Source organism: Convolutriloba macropyga, chromosome 4 (assembly GCF_964194025.1).
Source record: "Convolutriloba macropyga chromosome 4, txConMacr16.3, whole genome shotgun sequence".
NCBI classification, from domain to species: Eukaryota; Metazoa; Xenacoelomorpha; order Acoela; family Convolutidae; genus Convolutriloba; species Convolutriloba macropyga.
In genome coordinates, this window is record NC_134471.1 from 68,432,444 (window position 1) to 68,456,241 (window position 23,798).

The following is a 23,798-nucleotide window of genomic DNA, read 5'->3' on the forward strand; positions in this document are numbered from 1 at the left end:
ATAACGGGCAGTGTCGTTGGGGAGTGTGATCGTCTAGCTGGTAACTTTGTTTTTGATCACTGTCTCCTCTGCTAGACATCATTGGTTGTAATCTGTGGTGAGAGAATAATCCAGAGACTTCTTGTATCTTGGTTTCTCCTCTAGGGGACGCATCTCTCTCATCCTCTGGTGTTCCTGCCTTACTTCTTTCAAAGGAAAATCTTTCCCATTAGGAAATCCGTCATTTGAGTGGAAAGGCTGTGGAGGTGCTTGTAGTGGCTCGTTTTTGTGTTCAACTCAGTGTCGTTGATGATGCTGAGGCTGATGTTGCTGTCGATGTTGTTTATGTTGTTTTTTACTATGACCAAGCTGACGTCGGTGGATCGCTCCTGGCTTTTTGGTTAGTGGTGGCAGGTCACTCATCCATTTTGTAATTGGGTCGTACTGTTCCGTTGTTGCGACGACCCGCGCAGCTGGATTTCTTTGTGTGTTGCAGTCATTGCCTGTTTATGTTGAAGGGTCATCAGAGAAGAAGGAGGACTTCGATGAGGAGGCCAAAAGAGAGGGTGATGAAGAAAGCTTTAAATCAGTTTACTGCCTTCTGTGGAGATACTTTTGGCACGTTTTGACTGGTTTTCAAGGAAGTAATAAAAATAATTCCAATAAACAGATGCGGGATATACGGAAAGGGTCGACTGCCTTTGGCTATTAGCGTTCGTTAAGTGCACTAAAATAAAAGCTTGAAGTGCTTGTTGTTTTGAAGGTTTTCTTGAAACTACAAGTTTCGACATATTCCTTATCTGATGAACATGATCTAGAATAATGAAATTGGGTACTTGAGTATCACATCAGCGTTTGAGTAAAAGGATAGAAACATTGCTATTTCGAGTAGCTGGGGGTTTATTAATTTTTAAATTTAAATAATGAATCAATGTTTTGGGGCTGACGAATATAAATTATAGAGGAATTTTTTTATATCAGGTTGTCAGATTTAACTGACTACATCGAGTATTGGACCTGGTGGCTCCCCTCCGTGCGACGACCCGCGCAGCTGGGATTTTTGTTGCAGTATATGCCTTCTTGTGTTGAAGGGTCATCAGAGGGAGAGAAGCAGGAGGATTTCGACGAGGAGGCCAACAGAGAGAGTGATGATGAAGGAAAAAAGGATTAAAATCGGGATATAAATGGGGGATGCATTGCTCAAACTTTCTGACCAAGCGTCTTGTGGGTTAATCTTCAAAGAAATCGGGCCTTTGTTCGGTCCTTTGACACAGGGAACACACTCAAAATGTCCTTAATTTTGGTGACATTTTGTGAGTGGAGGAGGTGACGCACTTCTTTATTGGATTACAGGAAAAATATGAATAATAGAAGCTAAAGGATACTGTATAAATTTGGCGGAGACAATAGGGGCAGTGTGGTTGGTAAGAGTGTCGGAAAAGGGGTGTTGATCTCCGTCAGAAGGGTGCAGTTTTTTCCAACAAGAAGTAATCTTAAGGCAGGTGGGGCATTCGTCCCGGTATTCAACAATAGGGGGCGTGGTGAATTCAGTAGGGAGAAAACTAATTTGAATGGAAAACAATTTCCCATTTTAGAAATCACGAGTAGCGTAAATATTGTCTTCGTTGAAGTTGGCTGGGGGTTTAGTTGACTCAGTTTTAACTTCAGGCACTTTTTAATTTGTATGAAAAAAATTCCAATGGGATGAACGAGGGGTAAGGATCTTGATCAGGTTTTGTTACGTGTCAATGTTTTATAAGGAATCTCTAAAGAAGGGGAAGTATAGTTGTCGTTTTTAGTGATAGAACGTTTGATGTCGGTTATCCTGACTAAGTGCCGATTCAAATGAAAAATCATTTTCTAATCAGTTTAGTGCCTTCTGTGTAGATACTTTTGGCAAATTTTGACTAGTTCTCAAGGAGGTAATAAAAATAATTCCAATGAACAGATGTGGGATATACGGAAAGGGGCGACTGCTTTTGGTTATAAAAGCTTAAAACCTTAAAATAAAAGCTTAATGTGAAGGTTCAGTTTCAAAGGTTTTCTCAAAACTACCAGTTTCGACTAATTCCTGATTTGAGGAAGAACTTGATCTAGAATAATGAAATTGATTGTCAATTCAGCGTTTGTTTAAAAGGATAAAAACAGGGCTATTTCGAGTATCTGGGGTTGACTTATTTTCAAATTTAAATAATGAATCAGAATGCTATGGGGTTGACAAATATAAATTATAAAGGAATTTTTAAAGATTTTTAGATCACGGTGTCAGATTTAACTGAATGCATCGGGTATCGGACCTGGTGGCTGCCCTCCGTGCGGCGACCCGCGCAGCTGGTTTTTTTTCAGTATATGCCTGCTTGTGTTGAAAGGTCATCAGAGGAGGAGGACTTTGACGAGGAGGCGAACTCAGAGAGAGAGAGAGATGATGATGAAAGAAGGATAAAAATTGGGATTTTAAGGGGATGCATTGCTCAAACTTTTTGACCAAACGTCTTGTAGGGGAAAACTTTAAATGAAAAACATTTTCAATTTTAGAAGTCACGAGTAGGGTAAATATTGTCGTCGTTGAAGTTGGCAGGGGTGTTACTTGACTCAGTTTTAACTTAACGGACTTTTCAACTTTTTTGAAAAATTCTAATGGGGTGAATGAGGGGTAAGGATCTTGATCAGGTTTTGTTGCGTGTCAATGTTTTATAACGAATCTCTTAAGAAGGGAAGTATAGTTGTCGTTTTTAGTAGAAGAACGTTTGCTGTCAGTTATCCTGAATAAATGCTGATTCAAATGAAAAGTCATTTTCAAATCAGTTTAGGGTCATCAGAGAAGAAGGAGGACTTCGATGAGGAGGCCAACAGAGAGGGTGATGAAGAAAGTTTTAAATCAGTTTACTGCCTTCTGTGTAGATGCTTTTGGCACATTTTGACTGATTCTCATGGAGGTAATAAAAATAATTCCAATGAACAGATGTGGGATATACGGAAAGGGGCGACTGCTTTTGGTTATAAAAGCTTAAAACCTTAAAATAAAAGCTTAATGTGAAGGTTCAGTTTCAAAGGTTTTCTCAAAACTACCAGTTTCGACTAATTCCTGATTTGAGGAAGAACTTGATCTAGAATAATGAAATTGGGTACTTGATTGTCAATTCAGCGTTTCAGTAAAAGGATAAAAACAGGGCTATTTCGAGTACCTGGGGGTGACTTATTTTTTAAGTTTAAATAATGAATCAAAATGCTATGGGGTTGACAAATATAAACTATAAAGGAAATATGGGTGGTGGATAGTTCAAGGATAGTGTTTACTGTGTTATTTAATTTAAGGGTAAGGGATCTGTTCTGCACGTTCATCATTACCATTTTGAAATATCATTAGTGATCTGGTCTAAATTATGCTTGGAAAGCCTAAAAAAGTTCAAGTGGAGGGAAAAATCTGGTTTGGTGATAGAGCCTTCGTCACAAGAGTCAAACAAAATCAAACAAAACTTCTAATGTGCGGGTTTTCTAATTACGATTAGCTTTTTCAAAAAATATTCGGAAATGTATGCCAAGGTGTTCCAGGGAGAATACGCCGTTCTAGGAGCATTCGTAATTCCCAGTTCATGAGTCCAACTTGTGATTTCTTCGTTCATGAAAGCTCATCCCTTATCATAAACAAGTTTTCATGGGATACTAAAAGTAAGGAAAAACTTCTCAAGTGCAACATTGTCTCACTTGCTGACGTTGATGAAACTGGATAAACGTGAATGTAACAAGAAAAAGACAATTTTCACTAAGCAATGTTTTTTCGGTTCGAAGGTGGATTTATTGGACCTTTGTGATCTATATTAACCGTGTTGAAGGGGAATGGAACAGTTTCTGTCCATTTTTTCAAGTGGTGCTTTGTTTAAGTCTGCGTTTTTGTTTTTTTGACAGTCTAGACAGTCGGCTATTAGGTGAGAAACCCATTTGTATAAACCTGGCCAATAGAAAGAGTATTTAATGCTTGACAACGATTTATCTTTTCCAGAGTGTCCAGAGAGTGATTCTTGGTCTGCTAAATCAAAGATTTCCTGGAAAAGGAATAATCGTGCACAGATTTTGATGTTTTGAATGTTTGGATATTCAGTTTGTTGTTTAATACATAAAATATTTCCAATTAAACAAAGATTTTCAAAACTGTTTTAAGTATGCTCTCATGGCTTTTGATTGTTGAAACTTTTGTTTTTCTCATCTTTGTTTCCTGATTCAGAAAGTTGTCTTACAGTCTGGATAACTGAGTTTTGCAATTGTTCCTGGCTTATTGCTGTTCTGTTCAAATCGATAATTTCTCAAGAGTTCTTTTCCATCTGAAATTTTGTTGTTCTCACAAATCGGTTTTGCTAGGCAAACATTTGCTATTCTATCTCTATTTGCTTTTTTTTTGCTTCAATCTGTTGCTCAAGACTCGTGTTATCTATTTTAATCTGACAATTCAACAGAATTTAGCAAGGAGAGTCGTCTTCTACTGTAGAAACGTTTTCAAATTGTTCCTTTTTGTTGTCTAAATTATCATCAAATTGTAAAGACAAATCGGAGTAGTAATTTTCACTGTCGTCTTATTCGCTTAAATTTGGTTCTTTTAGTGGAAACTTGTCATTTGATAACTTTTTTATCAGCTGGATAGTCGGCGCGGTAGGTAACTGCTAAGCTATTAGAAGCCTTCAGTGCATTCGAAGTTATCGGTGCATTCACTTTTCTAATAAATGCTTTTTAATGCGATTTTTGCTATGTGCAATTCAGACTGATAGTCTGGTATAAAACGTTCTGTCTATTGCACAAATATTTTTATACAAGTTTATTGAAGCAAGTGAATTTCAGTAGGCTGGGATAAAGTAGTGAGTATCACATATAAGAGACATGCGATAAATAATTTTTAAATTTCTTTTTCAACCAATCAAATTTACCATTGTCATAGACCTTGGTGGCTTACTTCGAATAATTTTTTTTCAGTAAGTTTTCTCAAAAACTTAAGCAATCATCATTTGCAGGCGTGTGTGGATGTTGAATAATTACACAAGCGAAATGAAATTCCGCCTGAATAAAAAAACTGTTGAAATAAATTTTTTCAGCTGCTGTCACTGATGTAAATGTAATCTTCATTATTATGATAATTGATACGATTGTCAAATGTGTCAAGTTGTAAACGAGAGTTTTAAAATTAAAGCCAATCTATTTGGAGAGATGAGGTTGTGATGAAAAATAGAAATATGTCCAGTTGTTATATAATAATATATGCCTTTGTTATATATATACACCGACAGCTGACAAGCCTCTATGTCCCCGAACCCTTTTGTTAAATAGATTAGGCCATGCTCTTGTTTTCCAATGTATTTCAAGGTGGACCATTCATATGATTTACAATATGACGCTTAAAATGGACGATGAATCGCTTTTGCTTGTCAACTTGGCCAAATAAATGTCTCCCGTTACAAAAGTTACTCATTTTGTAATTTGAAATAAATTTTTATCATCTCCAAAATGTTCTCAACCAAGTTAATCATTGGCAGGCGTTGGTGGAAATTGTTATTATATATTTATCAGTAACTATTAAACTATTTGACAGTAACTATTAAAATATAAGATCATAGTTGTGCTCTTAAGCTCTGAATGAGAGTGGGATCAGAAACAGTTCCTTATCAGTCCATAGCAATAAATTAGCAATCGATGGGAGGGAATTGGTATATAGAAAAAATAGCAACTATTTCAATTGTCAATTCTATCGTAATACCCGGTTTCTTAAATGGGAACTGCAAATTGTATCAAAAATATCTAAAAGGTTTCCGAGGGAGCATACACACCAAGGTTTTGTTAAAGCTGACGCAACTAGTGTATATGTTGCCGCGGTATGAATTGAGTCATGGTAAGAATCTATTTTCCAGTTCGTATACAAATGCAGAGAAACTTGGAGCACTGCTTATTGAGTTTTGACGTCATTGCTATTTTTGACCACATAATGCGTTTACAAACTTCAATACATACGCTATAATTGATCAAATGTTTGCAAATTTTCTTTCTTTTCAGATTGATTTGGTTTGAGTGTTATTTACGTTATCTGAGTAAATTTCTTCTGTTAACAACAGTAACAAAGATGGTGGTCTATAGCCGGCTATTATGTCGCTCTATGTTGACAAAGTCCAATGTGTCTTTTCAAGTAAGTTTTTTTTTCTACCGCATTATTTATTGCATTTTTACAATTCAAAGTATCTAATGTATCATAATATCTAAACGGGCATTTGTGCGTTTGGAAATATTTTTGACCATCTGAAGCGAATTTTACATTTTTGGGTTCAATTTGCAGCTTTTTAAACATTGTTGCTTTGTGCTAACCTTTTCCACCATTTTTTCTTCAATCTTTGATAGCATTCGGGGAGTTTTTTTGGTAAAAATCAGTTATTTCAGTTTTAGTCGATTTACTCTTAGTTTGATTGATTGTAATTTCGAGTTGTTTTTGTTTGAGAAAATCAAGTAAATTTCAGAACGTGTTGTCAATTTTGTCCTTTTTTAATTTTTATTTGCCTATTCATATGAACTTGGTTATCGCTGTGGTTTTTCTTGATCAACTTGAAGAGCAATTCTACAGATCTTATTACTATGAGTTGATACTTGAAAGCTTGACTGGGCGATTTTCTCTGAAATGAACTATATTGAAATCTCTGATTTTTAGCTTGCTTTTTTAAACTTGAATGTTTCTCTGCAGAATTATTGGGTGGCTGACTGATCTAGCAAAAGATGTATATTTTTTCTCTAAATAATAGTTGGGAAGTTGCATTTTATCGTTTTATCAGTTGATCGAGAATGTTGTTTGAATTTCATAGACAATTTTGATTTTTTTATTTTGGACTTCATCAAGTTTCATTTTCTGTTTTTTATAATCTGGTTTATTGTGTTATTTTGAATTTTTTTTCAATTCTTTGCTATTTTTATCTCTTTTAAATTGTCCTGTTTTTGTTTTGAAATATTTGGTATAATCAAGTGGAAAAGTCATCAAGTCAATGGGGCTGGTCAGTTTTCTACGTCAAGTTGTTTCCGGAATTCTTCCTGCTAATACGACTCAAAAAGAAGTTTTGTGGAGCGTCTTTTGTTTTTTTTGGCCAGTTATTGTCGAGTTTATTTGAAACAGGAAGTAAAATAATTGGAAAAAAGTTATCAGGTCAAATTGCAGAAGTGCTGAGAGAAGAAAGATTGGTTTGGTTTTCTGTTCATGTCGTTTATTTGAAAGCGAGAAAATTAGGCGTGAAGAATTTTTCACAATTTTTTAAACTGTTTTCACGCGCGCTTTAAGTATTTTTTTTTTGTTTTTAACTCCAACTTCTTCTTTCAAAGCTGTTTCTCTCATTTATCTAGACAGGTAATAGTGTTTTTGAAAACTTTTTTGACAATCTGAAGAAAATTTTACACTTTTGGCGTTAATTTTTTTGCTAACTTTTACCATTTTTTGCCTTGGTTTAAGCTTTTCCATTGTTTTAAAATTTTTATAGCATCTGGGGAGTTTTGTGGTTAAAACCAGTCGTTCTATTTTTTTTGATGTCGCTCAATTATATTTTTTTCGATTTTCAAGAGGAAATCGAGGAAATTTCAGCAAATTTTTGCCAAATGGTCCTTTTCTAAGTTTTTTGCCTATTTATTTTCTTTTTATTGTTCACTAAGGTTTTTCTGGATATATTTTTTAATTCGCTCAATTCTATTGGTATTATTACTATGAAGTGATACTTGAAATTTAGATAATGCATTTCAAATAATTTCTACATTTTATTTTCTCCGAATTCTACAGTTTCATTTTATCGTTTTGCATAGTTCTGTCTGTACTTTTTAGGATTTTTGTTTTTGTTTTGAAGTTGTTTTTGCCCTTAATCAACTTTCTCTTTTGTCCTTTTTCGTTATGAACGGGTTACATTGTGTGTCGAATAATGACTGTTTTCCTGTATTGCAAAGTCGTTTTTGGACAATTGTTTTGGGGTCGCAACTTCAAGCAAATTTATCTGTTTTAGTTGATGTTTTTTCAGTTTTTATCAGTTAATTTTGTCAGTTAAATTTTCCTGTTATGGTTTAAAAATATGCATCATGTCTGTGTGGATGGTCTGTTTTCTAGATTCGTTTCCGAAGTTCTTCCGGCTATGGTTTTTTTTAAGATCTGTTCACACATTTTCACAATTTTTGGGGTCAAATTGAAGTGATGATTTTGGTCACGTCGAAATAAGAAGTGGAGCAAAGAAGCGGCTGGTTTTAGGCGTGAGTTTTTTAAAAATTAAGTGAGAAAACGGTGCTTGAACAACAATTGCCTTCTCGCTAGTGGTTTGTTCACATGCGTCAATTTTTACTATTTTTTCATTTCTTCCGGATTTTGTTCTTACTGGTTTCCCCTAACCATTCTTAGTCGATGCTCGGGCTAGTTTTTTTGTGTAGTTATTGAAAATTCTTTGAATAGGTCATGACTTGTCTTGCTACGTTTTTCTTTTCGCTTTCCCTTTTGTTCACGTTTTTCTGTTCACATAGGTCACGAATTTCAAATTTGACTCGTGACTTACTCGCTGTTTCAACTCGCTGAATGGATTTGAAATCCTTTAAACAGAAGAAACAGAATAAAGGTATCAAGCCCGGTCATTAAGTCAAAGTACATTAAGTTTTCGAAGTTCATTAGAGCGAGTGCTGGCTGGATTTAGCTTTAAGCTTGCTAATTGCCGCCGTCAGCATGTCAACGGCTACTATTTAGGCGCTCTCTGTTTTTTAAATTTGCTTCACCTTTTGATCACTTTTCGTTTTACATAAGTCACGATTTTCATGCTTGATTTCTGACTTAACTCACCCACTTTTTCAACTAAATGGATATTAAATTATTTCACGCAATTGAATTACGCAATCTAGTGAGTACGGTCAAACTCAAAAGAGCGAAATCAAAAGAAACGGGATAAACCGATAAATCCCTGTCATTGCGTCATAGTGCATTATTTTATCTAACTTCATTAGAGCGATTGCTAGCTGACTTCAGTATTAAACTTAATAGTTTTCAGTTTAAAAGCTTAATTAAGTATTTTTCAGAATCTAACTGAACCTGCATAGCGAATTAGAACACTTTAAAACTGAAAAATTATGCCAATTTGTATCTCTTCTTTTTTCCTTTTTCTGTTTCAACCCACATATGAGTCTAGCGCGTCAACGGCGGCTATTTTCCGGCAATCTTTCGGCTGTTTAATTTTTTTTTACTTGGAAACAATTCTTCTTCAAAAAATTTAAGCGATTTTTTTATCATTGCCTGCATTTGTTGGTTCTTTTGTTAATTGGTTGTATTTATGAAATTTGTTCAAATATTTTCACATTGATTATTTTTCGGATTTTCTTGTTTAATTGCTGCTCCTCACGTTGGCATGATTAAAAAAATTTCCTCTCTATTGTCTCTTTATTTTGTCTCCCTATATGTTCCTAACAAAGCTGCTTTTTACCGTTTAAGGTCCGACTTCTGACTTACCTCACCCACTATCAAAAGGTCTAAAGAAACAGGATAAGCCAAAAAATCCCGGTTATTAAGTCATAGTGCATTAGGTTATCAAAGTTCGTTTAAGCGATTGATTGCTGGCTTTAGTATTATGCCTAATAGCGTTCACTTTTCAAGCTGAATTTAATCTAATTTTAAAATCTAACCGAATTTGCACACCAATTATTTGACACTTAGAAAAATTTGTAAATTTCTCATTTTTTTCTGTTTCAGTCCCAACGTGCGCCATGCGGGTCAACGGCGGCTGTTTTCTGGCAATTCGCCGGATATGTTTAGCCTTTATTTTAGAAGTGGAATCAAGTATTATTTTAGAATCCAACAAACTACAGCATCTTAGAACACTTTTTGACAAAATTCTGTAAATTCTGATAACTTCTTTTCTTTTTCTGTTTGAATCCCAATGTGCGTCGTGCTGATCAACAGAGGCTTTTTCCCGGCTGTATTTCGGCTCTGATTTCTTCATATCTGCTGTTTTTTGGGTTTGCACTGATTATTGATGGGTAAAACAGCCTTCTAAATAGGTTGGGGATTTTTATTATTTAGACGGTATGTATGCTCATAAATTTTAGTTAATTTCGTGTTCTTGTCTTCGTTGTCAGTTTGTAGCCTTCTGACTTGGTGTCCTCAATGACAGGTGTCTTCAGCGCTTTGCTAATTTAAATATGATTCGTTATAATTGTTTCGGTTTTTAGAGATTTTTTTTTACTTTGAAACTTTGTTTCGTAAAATAACAAGCGGATTTCAATTTTATTTTGTATTTTGTGGCCCTGTTGCTTAATCTCAATAAAGACAATGAGAATCGGTTTTCTTATGAAACTCGATTGAATGTCTGTATTGGTTTCTGCTTTTAACTACCTTGAATTTATTTGTTTTCAAAAATGTCTGTGTGTCATTTTTGTTTTTTTTTGTCCCTGATCTCTTTAATAATAGGTCTCGCCCGCTTTCTGAAGATGCATTAGGTAAACCAATTAATAGTCGCAGTTCATGGGTAACGTTGGTAATGACTTTGACAACATCTTTTCCTGAAATTATAATAAATTTTTGAATTTTACTCGCAGCTTTGTCCTGTTTGTTTTCTTTCGCTTTATTGGAGGAATTACAGGTCTCATGACCTTCCCAGTGACGTATTTTGGAATCTATTTATTGGTTTTTTTTCATTTCAGCTAACGATTTTTGCTTTGAAATATGTTAACAAATATACTTTTCGTCGAAAGAAACCGGAGTAACCAAAAATCACCTTGTTCGCTGTTTAGATTTGCTTGGCTACCATCGGCACGGTGCACGTATAATGAAAAGAGGAGATTTGATTCTCATTATCGAGCATTTCTCTCCCATTGTTAGGTGATCTTTAATTGGTGATTTATTGCTCTTAAAAGACGCTGTTGGCATTTATTGGGTCCTGTTGGTATATTTGCTCTATTGTTCAACTTATCGTTTTATTTGGACTTTTGGGCAAATTTTCTGAAGAAAACGGTTGACCGAAACTTTCCGATTTTTCTGAGATTCGTTTCTCTTCAGTGAAGTTAGCCTTCTCAAGCGTAAGTTAGTCATTTTTACCCCCAGACAATGTGTTTGTTAATTTAATACGAAGTTTATTAATAGCCGCGAAGCGATAGCGGCTATTATTGGGGACATCGTGGTTTTTTACAATTCAAAGAATTTGAATTGTATTGGGGCGCTGTGTTTTTTTTTTAAGATGTGTTCACACATTTTTCAATGACTTTGATCTTTCAAAACGGGATAAACAGGTAAAGCCCAGCGGGCATTAAGTTTCATTAGAGGCCCAAAGAGGGCTTTAGTAGTCTTTCAAGTGCTTATAGTGGTACAGCTGCTGGGATGGCCTTAATTGAATGTTAAAAGGTCGTTTTTAGGAGTTTTTGGGCTCAAAATGCTGCAATTTTTCATGTTTTTTGTGATTTTTAATTTAGTTTTTTTGTTTGATTAGTCTTAGATTGAAGTTTTTAAAAGTTGACGAAGGCCTTTTTTGCGACAAATTTACTTTTTATGACTATTTTATGAGCTATATGTTTTGGTTTTACTAACACAAACACGTAAAATGATACTAATTTTTGCAATTTTTTTCAAGTTTTTTGAAAACTTTTGTAATTTTTTGAGTTTTTCCAGCTTCAGGGGCCAAGGAATCTCCTTTGAGGTTTGATAATAGAGCACTGCTTAGTTTCTAGTAACAACGGATTGGTTTTCAACATTTTAATGTCTCAAATTTTAGCACATTTTTGATAAAATTTGCAATTTTTTTCAAGGTTTTCTGAAGTTTTTGTCAGTTTTTCGTATTTGTCCATTCTCAAGTACCACAAAACCTATTCCTCGGTCTGATAAAAGTTACTGCATGGTTTTTAGTTTCAATAGATTTCTTTTCAACAATTTAACCTTTCGAATGTTAGAAGTTTCTTGATAAAATTTGCAATTTTTTAAAGTTTTTCGAAACCATTTGTCTTTTAGTCAGTTTTTCTCACCTCAGTAGCCAGCTAACCTCATCCAAGGCTTGATAGTATGTTATTAAATAGTTGCTTGGGGGCAAGTGAATAGTTTTCTACATTTTATTTGAAAGAATTTCTATTTTTTGAAATTTGAAATTTTTAAAAATTATTGCCTATCGGTCTTTGAGCCCATGAATTTTTGAAGGCTTGGAATTGGGTTACGGGATGGCTTAAAATAGCCGCTAGATACACAAAAACGATTCTGAAGATTTTAACATCACGATTTTCTGTATTATTTCATTAAAATTTGCAATTGATTTTTTTTTTTAATTTTTCGGTCATTTTCGAGTTAATCGATCTTCAAGGGCCAATGAATTTCTTTCAGTTATTGCAGATATAAGACTGGATTGGTTTCAGAAATAAAAGTTGGTTTTGAACATATTCTTGAAATAGGTATAATTAAAGAGATCAAATTTTGCCTTTGGGGTAAAAGCTTCTAGAATTTTAGCAATGAGTATATTTTTGTTGTTTTTTTATTGTTTTAATTTCCCAGTTTTTTGGAGATGATTTTGTTTCTGTTTTCGCTGGCATTGTTCAAGTGATCTGTTGGTCAGGTAGAGTACTTCTAAGTTTTTCATTCAATTCTTTGTATTCTATTTCAGGACTTGTCCTGCTATGTTTTTTTTTAAAGATCTGTTCACACATTTTCATGATTTTTGAAGTCAAATTGGAGTAGTGATTTTGGTTACGCCGAAACAGGAAGTGGAGCGAAAAAGCGAGTGGTTTTGCGGCGTGAAATTTTTTCGCTCTAAATTTTAAGGAGAGTGAGAAAACAGTGTTTGAACAAAAATTCGCTTTCTCGCTAGTGGTTTTTTGTTCACATGCGGCAATTTCACTCTGATTTTTACTGTTTTTCTCGATTTTTTGGATCGGATTTTTTTCTAAATGGTTTTGCCAATCCCTTCACAGCTCATTCTAGGCCTAGTTTTTTGTTAGAATTAAATTTTCAATTCTCGCTAGTGGTTTTTTTTGTTCACATGCGGCATTTTGACATTGATTTTCTGTTTTTTTTCTTATTTTTTATCTGATTTTTTAAAAATGGATTTCTCAATCCACTCATAGTCCATTCTAGGGCTAGTTATTCTGTTTAGTCAATGAAAATTCTTTGAATTGTACGTCAGGACTTGTCCTGCTATGTTTTTTTTAATCCGTCGTCTACATCGATGATTCTTACGACCTGACTTCTTGGAATTGACTTCAGTGACTTCTATTGCTTTGCAGTTAAAATTTATGTACGTGACGTCGTTTCTGCTTTTAGGTCAATTGCGTGACTTACCTCACTCAAAAAAATGACTTCTGAACTCACTTATGGAACTTTAATTTTTTATGAAGATTTACTAGTTAATAGTGTGCATCTAAGTAGTGCCAATCTTATATGCCCTAATTCGTGATTATTAGTCTTGAGTTTTTGATTTCGAATATCAATTTTGAAATAGCTCTTTAAGGGCTTTTTCCTTATAAAACGTATGTGTCAAAAAATTGACAGTCCGAAGCTAACCCAAAAAGTCTAGTGGTCTATTAAAGGACTGGTGGTCGATCTGTCCATCTTATTTCTTTAGGTGTTTCAATTCATGGAAGGTCACGAGCGTCTATCGCGGCTATTTTCCGGCAATCTGCCGGCTATGTTTGATAATATTCATGTTTTTTTTTGGATTCAGTTTTATTAATTTTATCATTGGCTTTGAAATTTTTTTCATTTTTTTGTCGAAGCAAACTCAATAGAAGGCATTTGGATTGGTGTTTTAAACGATATAATCTGCTGATAGTGTTTTTTGCTCTCAAACGATGCTCGTAGCTGCTGGTCTTTTTATGCGGGTCTGATCGGTTTTCTGTTTGGACAATTTTAGTTCCTCTATTGATCTGGTCGATTGTTGTTTGTATATGTTATATGTTGTGAGATCTTTGAGATTTTAGGCACTTAAACTCGAACGATGGCAGTTTGCTGCTCAATAGTACCGCGCAATTGGTTTGAATCTTGGTAAGTCTATGACAGGCTCAAATAACTTCACAGGTGTTTAAAGCAGAATAGAATCGACCCACCGCTTGATGACTTAATTGACCGCAGATTGACAAATTCGTTTTCGCAAGGTATATTTTTCGGGAGAAGCTGAGGCGCGGAGGAGAAGGAGGACATTTGAAAAAATTTGAGCAACAGTTTGGGTTTGTGGTTTCCTTTTTATGCTGCTTCACACTCCTTTACTAATAATTCAACTGTGTTCCATTATATAAATAATTTCATTTTTACTGAAATTAAACTCTTAGCTTTTGACACTAGATGGAGAGGAGGGTTGGAGATCCTTCTTAAGACTAGGGTTGTCATTTAAGATTAATAATGTTAAACTTGTTTTTTGCTGAGAAATTCATTTCAGTCAGCTCTTCTTTACTTTGAGGTTTTTGCTCCGTTTTCTCTTGATAGTGCAGCGCTTAATTTTATTTATCCAGATAATGAGCAGTGAACTCTGATATAGTCATGCCTTGATGGTGTCAACTTTCAATTGTGGAGAGTGTCTGTTTAATTGATCTCAAACAAAAGTTTGAAGTAATTGATGTAGTCGAGCATGTCTTTTTCCGCAAAAAATTTATTTTTTTTTGCTTGACGAATTTGGCTTCGAGTGACTTTTCCGTACTTGACCATTTTTTACTTCTCGAATGACTATTATGATGCTTAGTTTCTTGATTTTTGCGTCATATAGCGTGCTCTATCATTTACAATTCTAAGCAGCTAAACTCAATTGGAGATTTCTTCACGTTAAACCTTTAGTTGCCTCTATAAGCCCCTATCCGTCATTTGAAGCCCCTTAATTCCTATGGACCCGCATCTATATCTCTCCTGGCAGTTTATCGGTTGGCTTATGTTTACAATGGTCCACGTTTAATAGAACGCGATTTTGTCCTAATTACGATAGCAACAAATTGGCAATGTTGTTGCTCAATCTCTTGTTTCGTTCCGGTCAACTCTCCTCATGTGGACACAATTTGGCTGATTAAGACAAATTAACATGTGTTGTTGTGTTTCAGCCCATTTGCAGGAGTGCCATGAAGCAGAGTTCTTCCTCCTCGATGGCGTCAGGAAGTGGATGGATGAAGGCCACACAGCTGTGTTAGTTTCTTTCTTTCTCTGATTCCTTGTTTAATATAAATCATGTCATCTCACGCGTTGAATGCTAGTTAAATAGTTGCCGAGGCAGTAAATCGAGAGGACAAAATAGGGACAGTAAGTTGATAGCGATTTTTCCCGTCTCGTTTTGTCAATTATATGATAATACAAATGTTGTTGCATATAGCATATACTATTTGTTGTGCTAATGTATATTATTGCGATGACCTGATTCTTACGTAAATAATGAAGTACTGTAGTTTTTCAGCGGATTTATTAAAAAAGTGTACTGTTCTCTATTTCGATTTACGAAGAATGAGAATTGAGCCATGAGGGGGGAAAAATCGGTTTACGGGGGAAAAATCGGTTTACGCTAGATAATGATACTATGTCTGTAACTGCCATGGTGATGCTTCAGTCTTTGGCTCATTCGAAAAGCATAGCAGAAGTCCAGAATTGCCATTCAAAGAGTTTCATCAACAGAAGCTAAAACTACACTTTGAGTTTACTTGAAAACCGTTGCAAACAGAACGATTCAAGTACTCTATATATAACTAAATTGCTCAAGAAACATCTATACCATTAGAAAAAAGAGAGCCCGAAAAGGGTTGTGAAAGCCTAAAAAAAATTGTTTAAAAAGCTCATAGATGTGTTGAAAGGCCCTTAAACTTCAAAATTCGTGCTAGAAAAACCAACTTGGGCAGAGAAAATTGAATAACATCGAAAATTTGCCTTGAAAAAGGCGCACTTAAACTAAAAAATTCCCTGGCTTCGGGATTTTTTGTCACACCTACATTGCTTGCTCTGTTTCAAATGAAGATATGAGCAAAATAACCACTCTCATTTTCTGCGCTCTTAGAATTTTTCTGAATCGTTTTCAACTGTTTACACTCCTTGAAATGCGAAATTTTTGCTGGCTCCACTATTAAAAAAACAAAAATCAAAAAATAAAAGTTAGTGACTTTGTTGTAGAAACAGAAGGTCGCTATAACTACCCTCTGGTTGGTAAACTTGCCTTGGTTTATAAAAAGACTGAACCCCTGTCGTATTCAAATTCTTCAAATTGTAAAATGGACTCGGTTTAGCAAGCGGAAGCAGGAATTGGCCAACACAACAATTTGTGTTCAGGATCAGATGATTTGGTGCTTGCTATAAACAATGGTGTGAATTTTTACGTTTATGGCAGATTGTTTTCGTGTTCTTTTAGACAGAAGAGATGGATCAATCACTTTATCGCTTTTTTTGTCGAATTGTTACACCACGAAAAGCCGCATTTTTGGAGAAGAATACAAATCGAGTCAGGATTCAGTTCATTGCCTTCATTAAATATATAATTAAAGACCAACAGTTTTCAAGTCAAGAGCATCAGGTTGACCCTTAAATTGTCGAAAAATCTAGTAAAGGATGTGATAAAGAGATCCGAAACCAGCAGTGCAACGCGCATCAGTAACCCAAACTACTTTGAGCCATTTTCGATCGGGTTTCAAGTTTTTTTTTAGAAATTTTGTTTAAAAATTCTGTTTACTTAAGATATTGTTTTGTCAAGAAATTGTTTTGTCAAAAGATTTTTCGTCTGGCCCATTTGAATTTTCGTCCTCTAAAACGGAATAAACAGGTAGCGCCCAGCGGGCTTTAAATTCTCTTAGAGCCTTTCAGCTCACTAGTCTCTTACTATGCGATTCACAGAAACTGTTTTGGAGACTTATACTTATGGTGTGAAGGGGGGTTCTCAGAAATTGAGCCCCCCCCACAACAACTCCGTACACCTCAGCCCCTCCTCGAATTACCCCCCCTCCCCACCCCCAATCCCCACTCGTGCACATCGTTCAGGCCTTAAGGGCCTCGTGCAGCCAAAGATCCCCCTCCTGCAATTGCCCCAAATCCCCCCCCCCACACACATACTTGCCCCCACACCCATCAGCCCCCCTCCACCGCAACTTTCACCGTGGCTAGCTACTGACAAAGCCAGTCGGTCGTTTGAGAGCAATTCGCCCGACGGTAGTCGGATATGTTTGGAAAATTAAATGCATTTTTATTATTTGTTTATATTTCCTTTACTGCTCACATAAATGCCTCCTAAAAATTAGGTTTGCGACAATATATTTTATTTACTGCTGGCGCTGTTTACTGCGTGCTCTTAAACATGGTACCTTGCTAAGTACGTGGAAGAATATGAGTAGTGAGGATGGCGTTAATAAAACATGAAAAGTAGCTTGAATATTGTTGAACTTCGAGATTAATAGGGTCATTGTTGGTTAAAGCTTCTGATTTGGGCAAGCTGGCTGTGCTGGGCACATGTGGAGCTGGATTGGGTGCCCTCTGTTTGTATGGAGTGTTGCAGCCTTCTTCCAATTCTGTGCTCGATCAATCAATGTGAGGAAATATATTATTTTGATTCAACAATTTCAAATTCCTGGGTAATCTAACCATGTCGAAAGGCTCGAAAAATTGTGTTGTTCTTAACATCTTTTGCAAGTTTTATGGGAAACTTTTACAACTTGAAGAGTTTTTCTGCAATACATTTTTGGGTTTTGGAATGTATTTTTATTGTTGTTATGTCTAGTGATAAGATTATTCACAAGTCTTAAATTAGCTGCAATATTAGTTTTTAGTTTAGTTTTGTGGTTAAAAAATTTTGGGACATTTTGTTTCTTTCCAGTGCCTACCCAGCTTATGTGCGAGAGCGCATCAGATCAACATACTTAACCTTCGGAACTGGTTTGGCCATAACAGCTGCAACTGCTGTGACAGCTGCACGAAGACCTCAAAGGCTGATGCCTCTGTTGAACAAGATGTCTACTCCTGTGGGTGCAATTGGAGCCATGGCTTTGTGCTTCGGAAGTGGAATGGCAGTTCAATTGACACCACCTCCCCAGAAGGGTCATTTTGGCATGAAACACGTCATGTGGGGTGTCCATTCGGCACTGTTGGGGGGTCTGATTTTCCCAGCCATTGCTATTTACGGTCCTCTGGTGGGCCAGGCGGCTTTATATACAGGAGGAGCTCTTGCAGGTTAGTTGAGTTTAACTGTGTTAAAGACCGTTTTTGATCGCGAAGAAAATTTGACTCCGTATTGATTTTTCGGAATTTTTTGTTGTTTGGGAGAATTGTGTTAAACATTGGAGCCGAAGCTGAGACAAAACCAATATCTTGCGTTGAAAGATTTCGGTCTTTATTAGAAAGCCACCATCTGTTACTCTGTATTTCTCATAATATAGCTAGTTGAATATGCCGTAAATAAAATCTATCTGCTCACTGCCATATCTATTGTCTACAGGTTTGAGCGCAATCGCAGTTACAGCCCCAAGTGACAAGTTCCTCGTTGGAGGAGGCGTTCTCGGAATGGGATTCGCTGCCCTTTTTGCAGCCAATATTGGATCCATGTTTGCGCCAGCCATGGCACAGCCATTTTTGGTCAACGTAATCACATATGGTGGCGTTGTTCTCTTTTCTGGATTCATTCTTCACTATACCCAAGGACTGGTACATCGAGCCAAGGCGATTCCACCCGATTCCGACTTCCCGGGAGCGAGACCGAATTTTGATCCTGTTAATAAGTTAGTTTATTATTTGCTCGACTTCCAGGGAGGTAAAATATGTTTTAATGCGTTTTTTAATTGCTCCTGAACGAAGTTCATGGCAATTATTGTAAACGTGTGTGTCTTTTTTATGCAAAATTTTTGCTTGACGGTTTTGACTTTTCGAGTGACTTTTACGCCCTTGACTGTTTGCGTTTCGCGTGATCTAAAATTCTCTCTCAATCACAATTTCAACTGCTGAACTCAATTGGCGGAAATTTCATACTAAAAGTCAAATGAAAAATGCGTCAAAACTGGTGCCATTTTTCACTTTAAATTTTAATGGTGGTATATCTTGACCTCTAATGTGGTCATTTGAAGCCCACTATTGAACTTTAGTCCTATTTAAGCTCCCCCTCCCCCCCCCCCCCCCCCCCCCCCCGACTGAAGCAGGCTGCAATTGATTCGAGCTCCCACTAGTCGTTCGAGAGCAATTCTTCCGACCTTTAGTCTTAGTCGGTTATGTATAATATAAAATTAATGGCTTATGCTCAAAGTGAAATCTTAGCATACATTGCATCTATGCGTACTTACTGACTTTAGCTTTCGCTTATCACCAAATTGTATCTCATCTGAAAATTGTTGTCTACTCTATCAATTCGGTCTATAAATAATAGGTGACTTTGTCATTAGTTGGGTCTTATTTGAGAGATAGGATCTTTATCCGTTTGTGCATACCCTCCCCCCCCCCCCCCCCAGTACGTTATCCTAACCATGGTAAATTCATTACATGGTAAATCATTGTAAAATATGGCACGTGCGTCTGGGGGTGCAAATAATATGCACCCACAAAGCTGGGGGGGGGGGGGCACAAACGGAAAAGATCCGACGGAAAAGTTATTAGTGATATAGTTGCTCTAAGGTCGTTCGCAATCTTAATCATCTAAAAGTTGTTTCACCTGAACTATTGTTTCAGTGCAATTGGCTTGTACACTCACACATTGAATTTGTTCCTCCATATTTTGAGAATGCTGGCGCTCAACGGCAACAGGAGGAAGTGAACAACCTAAGAATGGAACCGACGATTAACTGGGAAATTTTTCCCTCAAAACAAAAACGTGCTGAAAATATTTCACATTGAGGCAAATTTAATTTTAAACGTGTAGTTAATGAGCAATTAAAAGATTGAATCATTGTGTCTTGAATGAATTTTTGTAGGTGTGCAATAAGATACCATAGCAGAAAATATGCCCAAATGGTAGCCCAAAACCTAAAGATATAAAAACAAAGATCAACTAGAAATTGAGACCAGTGTGGATTTATGCGCTTCAAGAAAACGATTAAAACTTGGATAACGTTTAATTTCAGTCTCTGTGTCAATTGAGAAACATTGAATTGATAATTATGCAAAGTGGTTGACATAGAAGAGTTGCTAGATATAATCAAGACAAATTGTAACATGTGATTGTGTTGTCACAAACAGCAAGCAAAAGTTTGTTTCTAACCATCTACCTTGATTAGATCTGAAAGTCTGCTCAAACGAAGTACACATGATAAACAAGTACAGTCCGGCACCAAGTTCTCTTATAGCCTTAAGAGCCTCTAGTCTCTTAAGTAAGCGATTCACCGAAACTATTTAAGGGACAAACATTCAAGGTGTGAAGGCCGCTTAATTGAGTCCCCCCACATACACGCCACTAAAATCCACCGCTCTACCACATCAATTAAGCTGGTCTCTCTACGTTGCAGATAACGCTACTGACGATGACAAGGGCTCGACGGTCGTTTGGAATCAAACCGCCGAACGTTATTTGGTTATGCTAGAATTAACTTGCGTCAAAGAAAAATGTCAAGAACACGTGATTTAAAAGTAAAGAACGCTCCAGCAGAATCTAGGAAAGTTAATCAATTGTCTGGGTTTCATGGTTATCCGATCTTTCAAAATCAAGATACAATTCAATTTCGAATTAAATCATTTTGCATCATCCCGGAAGGTAAGTAAATCAAAATTACAGAATAGCTTTTTGCGGTAGTGTGGGTATCTTTTGAGTGATTGGCTTCAGTTGATTAACACGTTTTAGTCTTTGATTAGAAGAGGTCTTGCAATTCAATATATTAAACGCAGGTTAAGTAAATGAACTGCAATTTCATGTTTTGTAATTTATCAGACCTTTCTTGAGCTGTTAAAAACCATTCCAGAAAATTTTATACTTGTATACGTTTACTTCTGTTTTCCTCCACGTTTATTTTGTTTCTGCCTACACAGTCACTACTGTTGTTGCGATTCGGAAAGGAACAGAGAAGGAAGATAAAATTGTCTTTTAGTCCTAACTGGCTATTTAACATTTGCAAGCAAAAAGATGAGTTAAAAAGTCAAATAGCACTTGCACATTGTGCGCAATCTGTTGTACCAAAATTGTACTTTACAATGACATTACTCTTAGGTGAAAGAGGCATCAGATTAATAGCTTTTGTGCTGAAAATACGTCATTTTCGTTTCTTTGGTGTAACGTAATGTCAATGTATCACAATAGGCTTAACGCCGATTTTTGCTATCGAACTATTTTCTTCAATTAAATTTAAAAGCAAAGATTATAAAAATCAAATATAAATAAAGATTATAAGCAAAGAATTAAGTATCATAACTTCCAAGTTCTTGCCACCAAAACAGGTGCGGAACTATCAGCGATTCATTTTAATGTCCGATTTCGTTACTTTTCAATGTGCAGTTCTTATTCAAAAAGTTTGAAAATCCTTGCTCCAAAACTTCCTCATTAGGACTGGGCAAGTTAACCTAAACTTCGATATACTCCTAAACTTGAGCGTGGATAGATGAAATGTCGAACAAAAATAATTTGAAGGAGTTATGGGAAATTCCGCGCTCGAAGATCTGACTAGATGTAGTCAATGTAGCACATATGGCTTGCAAGTTAATAAATATTGGTCTCAAAGCTATTACTGATTAACTATTCTCGCTAAAAGTGGTCTTTTTTGTTCCTCTTTTAATGGAAAAATTTTCTTTTGATCTTGAATGTTCCTCACTTTGTTGAAAGAGACAAGATAAACAGGTAAAACAGAGATCATAAAGTCTATTTATTAGACCCTCAATAGGTGCTGATTGGTTTTTCGTTGAAATTTTTTCGTGACACCATTGTATTTACTGAACAACATCGAAATAAACTATAGATTGCATTTAAGTAAAATTTGTAAATTTTTTTTTCTTCCGAGTATGGTTCTCTTTATTTTTAAAGACTGTATAGGTGAGAACAACTGCAAGCAAAATCATCCGAGAAAAGTTGCTTACAAAGCTCTTCAAAACTGAAAATGGCGCTAGCATGCAAAACTCATAACAGAAAATCTGACTGAGAAGCCCCTCACAAATTTGATTATCTTGACATCTACAAAATAATACGTTCCTTTCAGCTGCTCTAAAATTTTTGCTGCATCAAAGTTTTAGTCCGCCTTTTAAAACGTTTCCCTTTTTTGATCTATTTGAGCGCACAGTATTGCGTAAACAACAATTAAAAACAACGGTACGACTGATAAATTACACATGCTATAAAATCTAATTAGTAACAGAGGGGCTGACTGATTTAGTAACATAGGAAGCAACGTCAGCTTATAATCATTTTAGTCATAAAAAACCCGAAAGGATCACTAAATCAAAACAATCAGATTGCACTGATTGTACAGAGAGTACAATTCTAATGTGATAGTGCACACAAATGAAGTGAAATTGAAATCAATTTGTATAAAGAGTGAGTGTCTTGCTGATAAATTGCTCTCATTTCAATGCAATTTTTCATACCACAAATTTTAATCTGAGAAATTTTGACCATTTGAGTTTTCGTCCAGCACTAACTCATGCCATCTCTAACCCAGAATACTCAACCACCATTGGAACCCCCACGCTCATTCCTCCAACTTCCTGAATTTCTCCAAACCCAATTAAGCCTCCTTTTTTACTGCTTTTCCTCTTCTCTGTGTCTGGCATAAGCTAGCCCCCCTAAGCTTCAGTTAGCCACTAACGAGCCCAGTCGCTCATGAGCAACTTGGTTATCTGCTACCCGACGGATATCTTTAATTTGAATTACTTACCAAATTAAATAACTCATCACAGCAAAGAAATAAATCAAGGCAAAAAGTTACCATACCGTTAAAATTTGTTTTGACAAACATACAAACAAGTTTGTATCCTGGTGTTCTCTCTCCTGATCTCTAGTTTAAAATCCAATGATTTGCGATTTTGATTGGTGTATTCAACTGAGAGTTGACAAAAATTAAGTTTGAAAGTGGATTATTCAAGGAATTTTTTTTGCATTTTGCAAATGGAATTGAATTGCGGATTAAATATTCTTACCAATGTTTGTGTCCAACTCAAATAGCACAAGCGAGGATTTGAATATTAGTTCAATGAAATACGAAATTGATTAAATCCAGGAAGAATAATAGCTGGCGTTGCTATTGAAAGTTATTACTTTTTACTTTTTTAGAAAACGTTGGACCAGCTATGAAACAAATGGATGTAAGAGTGCACATGCAGTGTGCTATTTTCGAAGCGTGTTTTGAAAAAATCTGAAAAACTGTAGAAACACCTGGGACAAGTGTTATGTTTTTCTAGAATTATTCTCGATTTTTTTTGTTTGGTTTTTGTCAACAATTACAAAAGTATTTATTTTGTAAGAGAGAACATCAGAATACAAACTTTTTTGTATGTTTTATTGTCAAAACAAATTTTAACGTTATGTTAAATTTTTGCCTTGATTTTTTTTGCTTAGTTTGCCTTGATTTATTTCTTTGCTTCAAAAATAAAAATAAATTCAAATATAAAATTAAAAACTCAAAAAAAATTTTTAAAATTTTTGGTTGATCAAAAATATCCAAACAGATTCCAGGCGACTGTCCGCCAGCATTAAGGAATCATTTGATAACAATCATAAACTGCAATAATTTCTTCTCTAGTGGAGGCGACTGTCCGCTGACACTAGTGAAGAAAAAAACTGTTGAGAACTTGAAGATTTCTTTTTTTAGTTCTGTAGTTAGCTAAATTACTCGTTTTCGGCAACTGTACGCTGAATAAGCTTAATAAACAACAACAAATTATTTTCAGGAAAACTTTTTCGTTGTTTAAACAACAATTTTATTTAAAAAATTTTTTTCTGTTAAAAAGGTTAATAAGTGGGCAATCGGCGACTGTACGCCAA

General features: G+C 35.6%; 1 protein-coding gene across 1 annotated transcript in view; it reads left to right on the forward strand.

Moving 5' to 3' along the window:
* The window catches only part of LOC142337850 (growth hormone-inducible transmembrane protein-like), a 193,548-nt gene extending 173,749 nt beyond the window's left edge, over nucleotides 1-19,799 (forward strand). The window contains exons 2-7 of the mRNA XM_075387407.1: nucleotides 6,011-6,142; nucleotides 14,998-15,079; nucleotides 17,338-17,449; nucleotides 17,736-18,088; nucleotides 18,354-18,633; nucleotides 19,571-19,799. Of these exons, the coding sequence (XP_075243522.1) occupies nucleotides 6,080-6,142; nucleotides 14,998-15,079; nucleotides 17,338-17,449; nucleotides 17,736-18,088; nucleotides 18,354-18,633; nucleotides 19,571-19,655 (975 nt within the window). The 5' untranslated portion in view covers nucleotides 6,011-6,079 and the 3' untranslated portion in view covers nucleotides 19,656-19,799. The remainder of the gene's footprint in view (nucleotides 1-6,010; nucleotides 6,143-14,997; nucleotides 15,080-17,337; nucleotides 17,450-17,735; nucleotides 18,089-18,353; nucleotides 18,634-19,570) is intronic.
* Nucleotides 19,800-23,798: the final 3,999 nt, after the last annotated feature.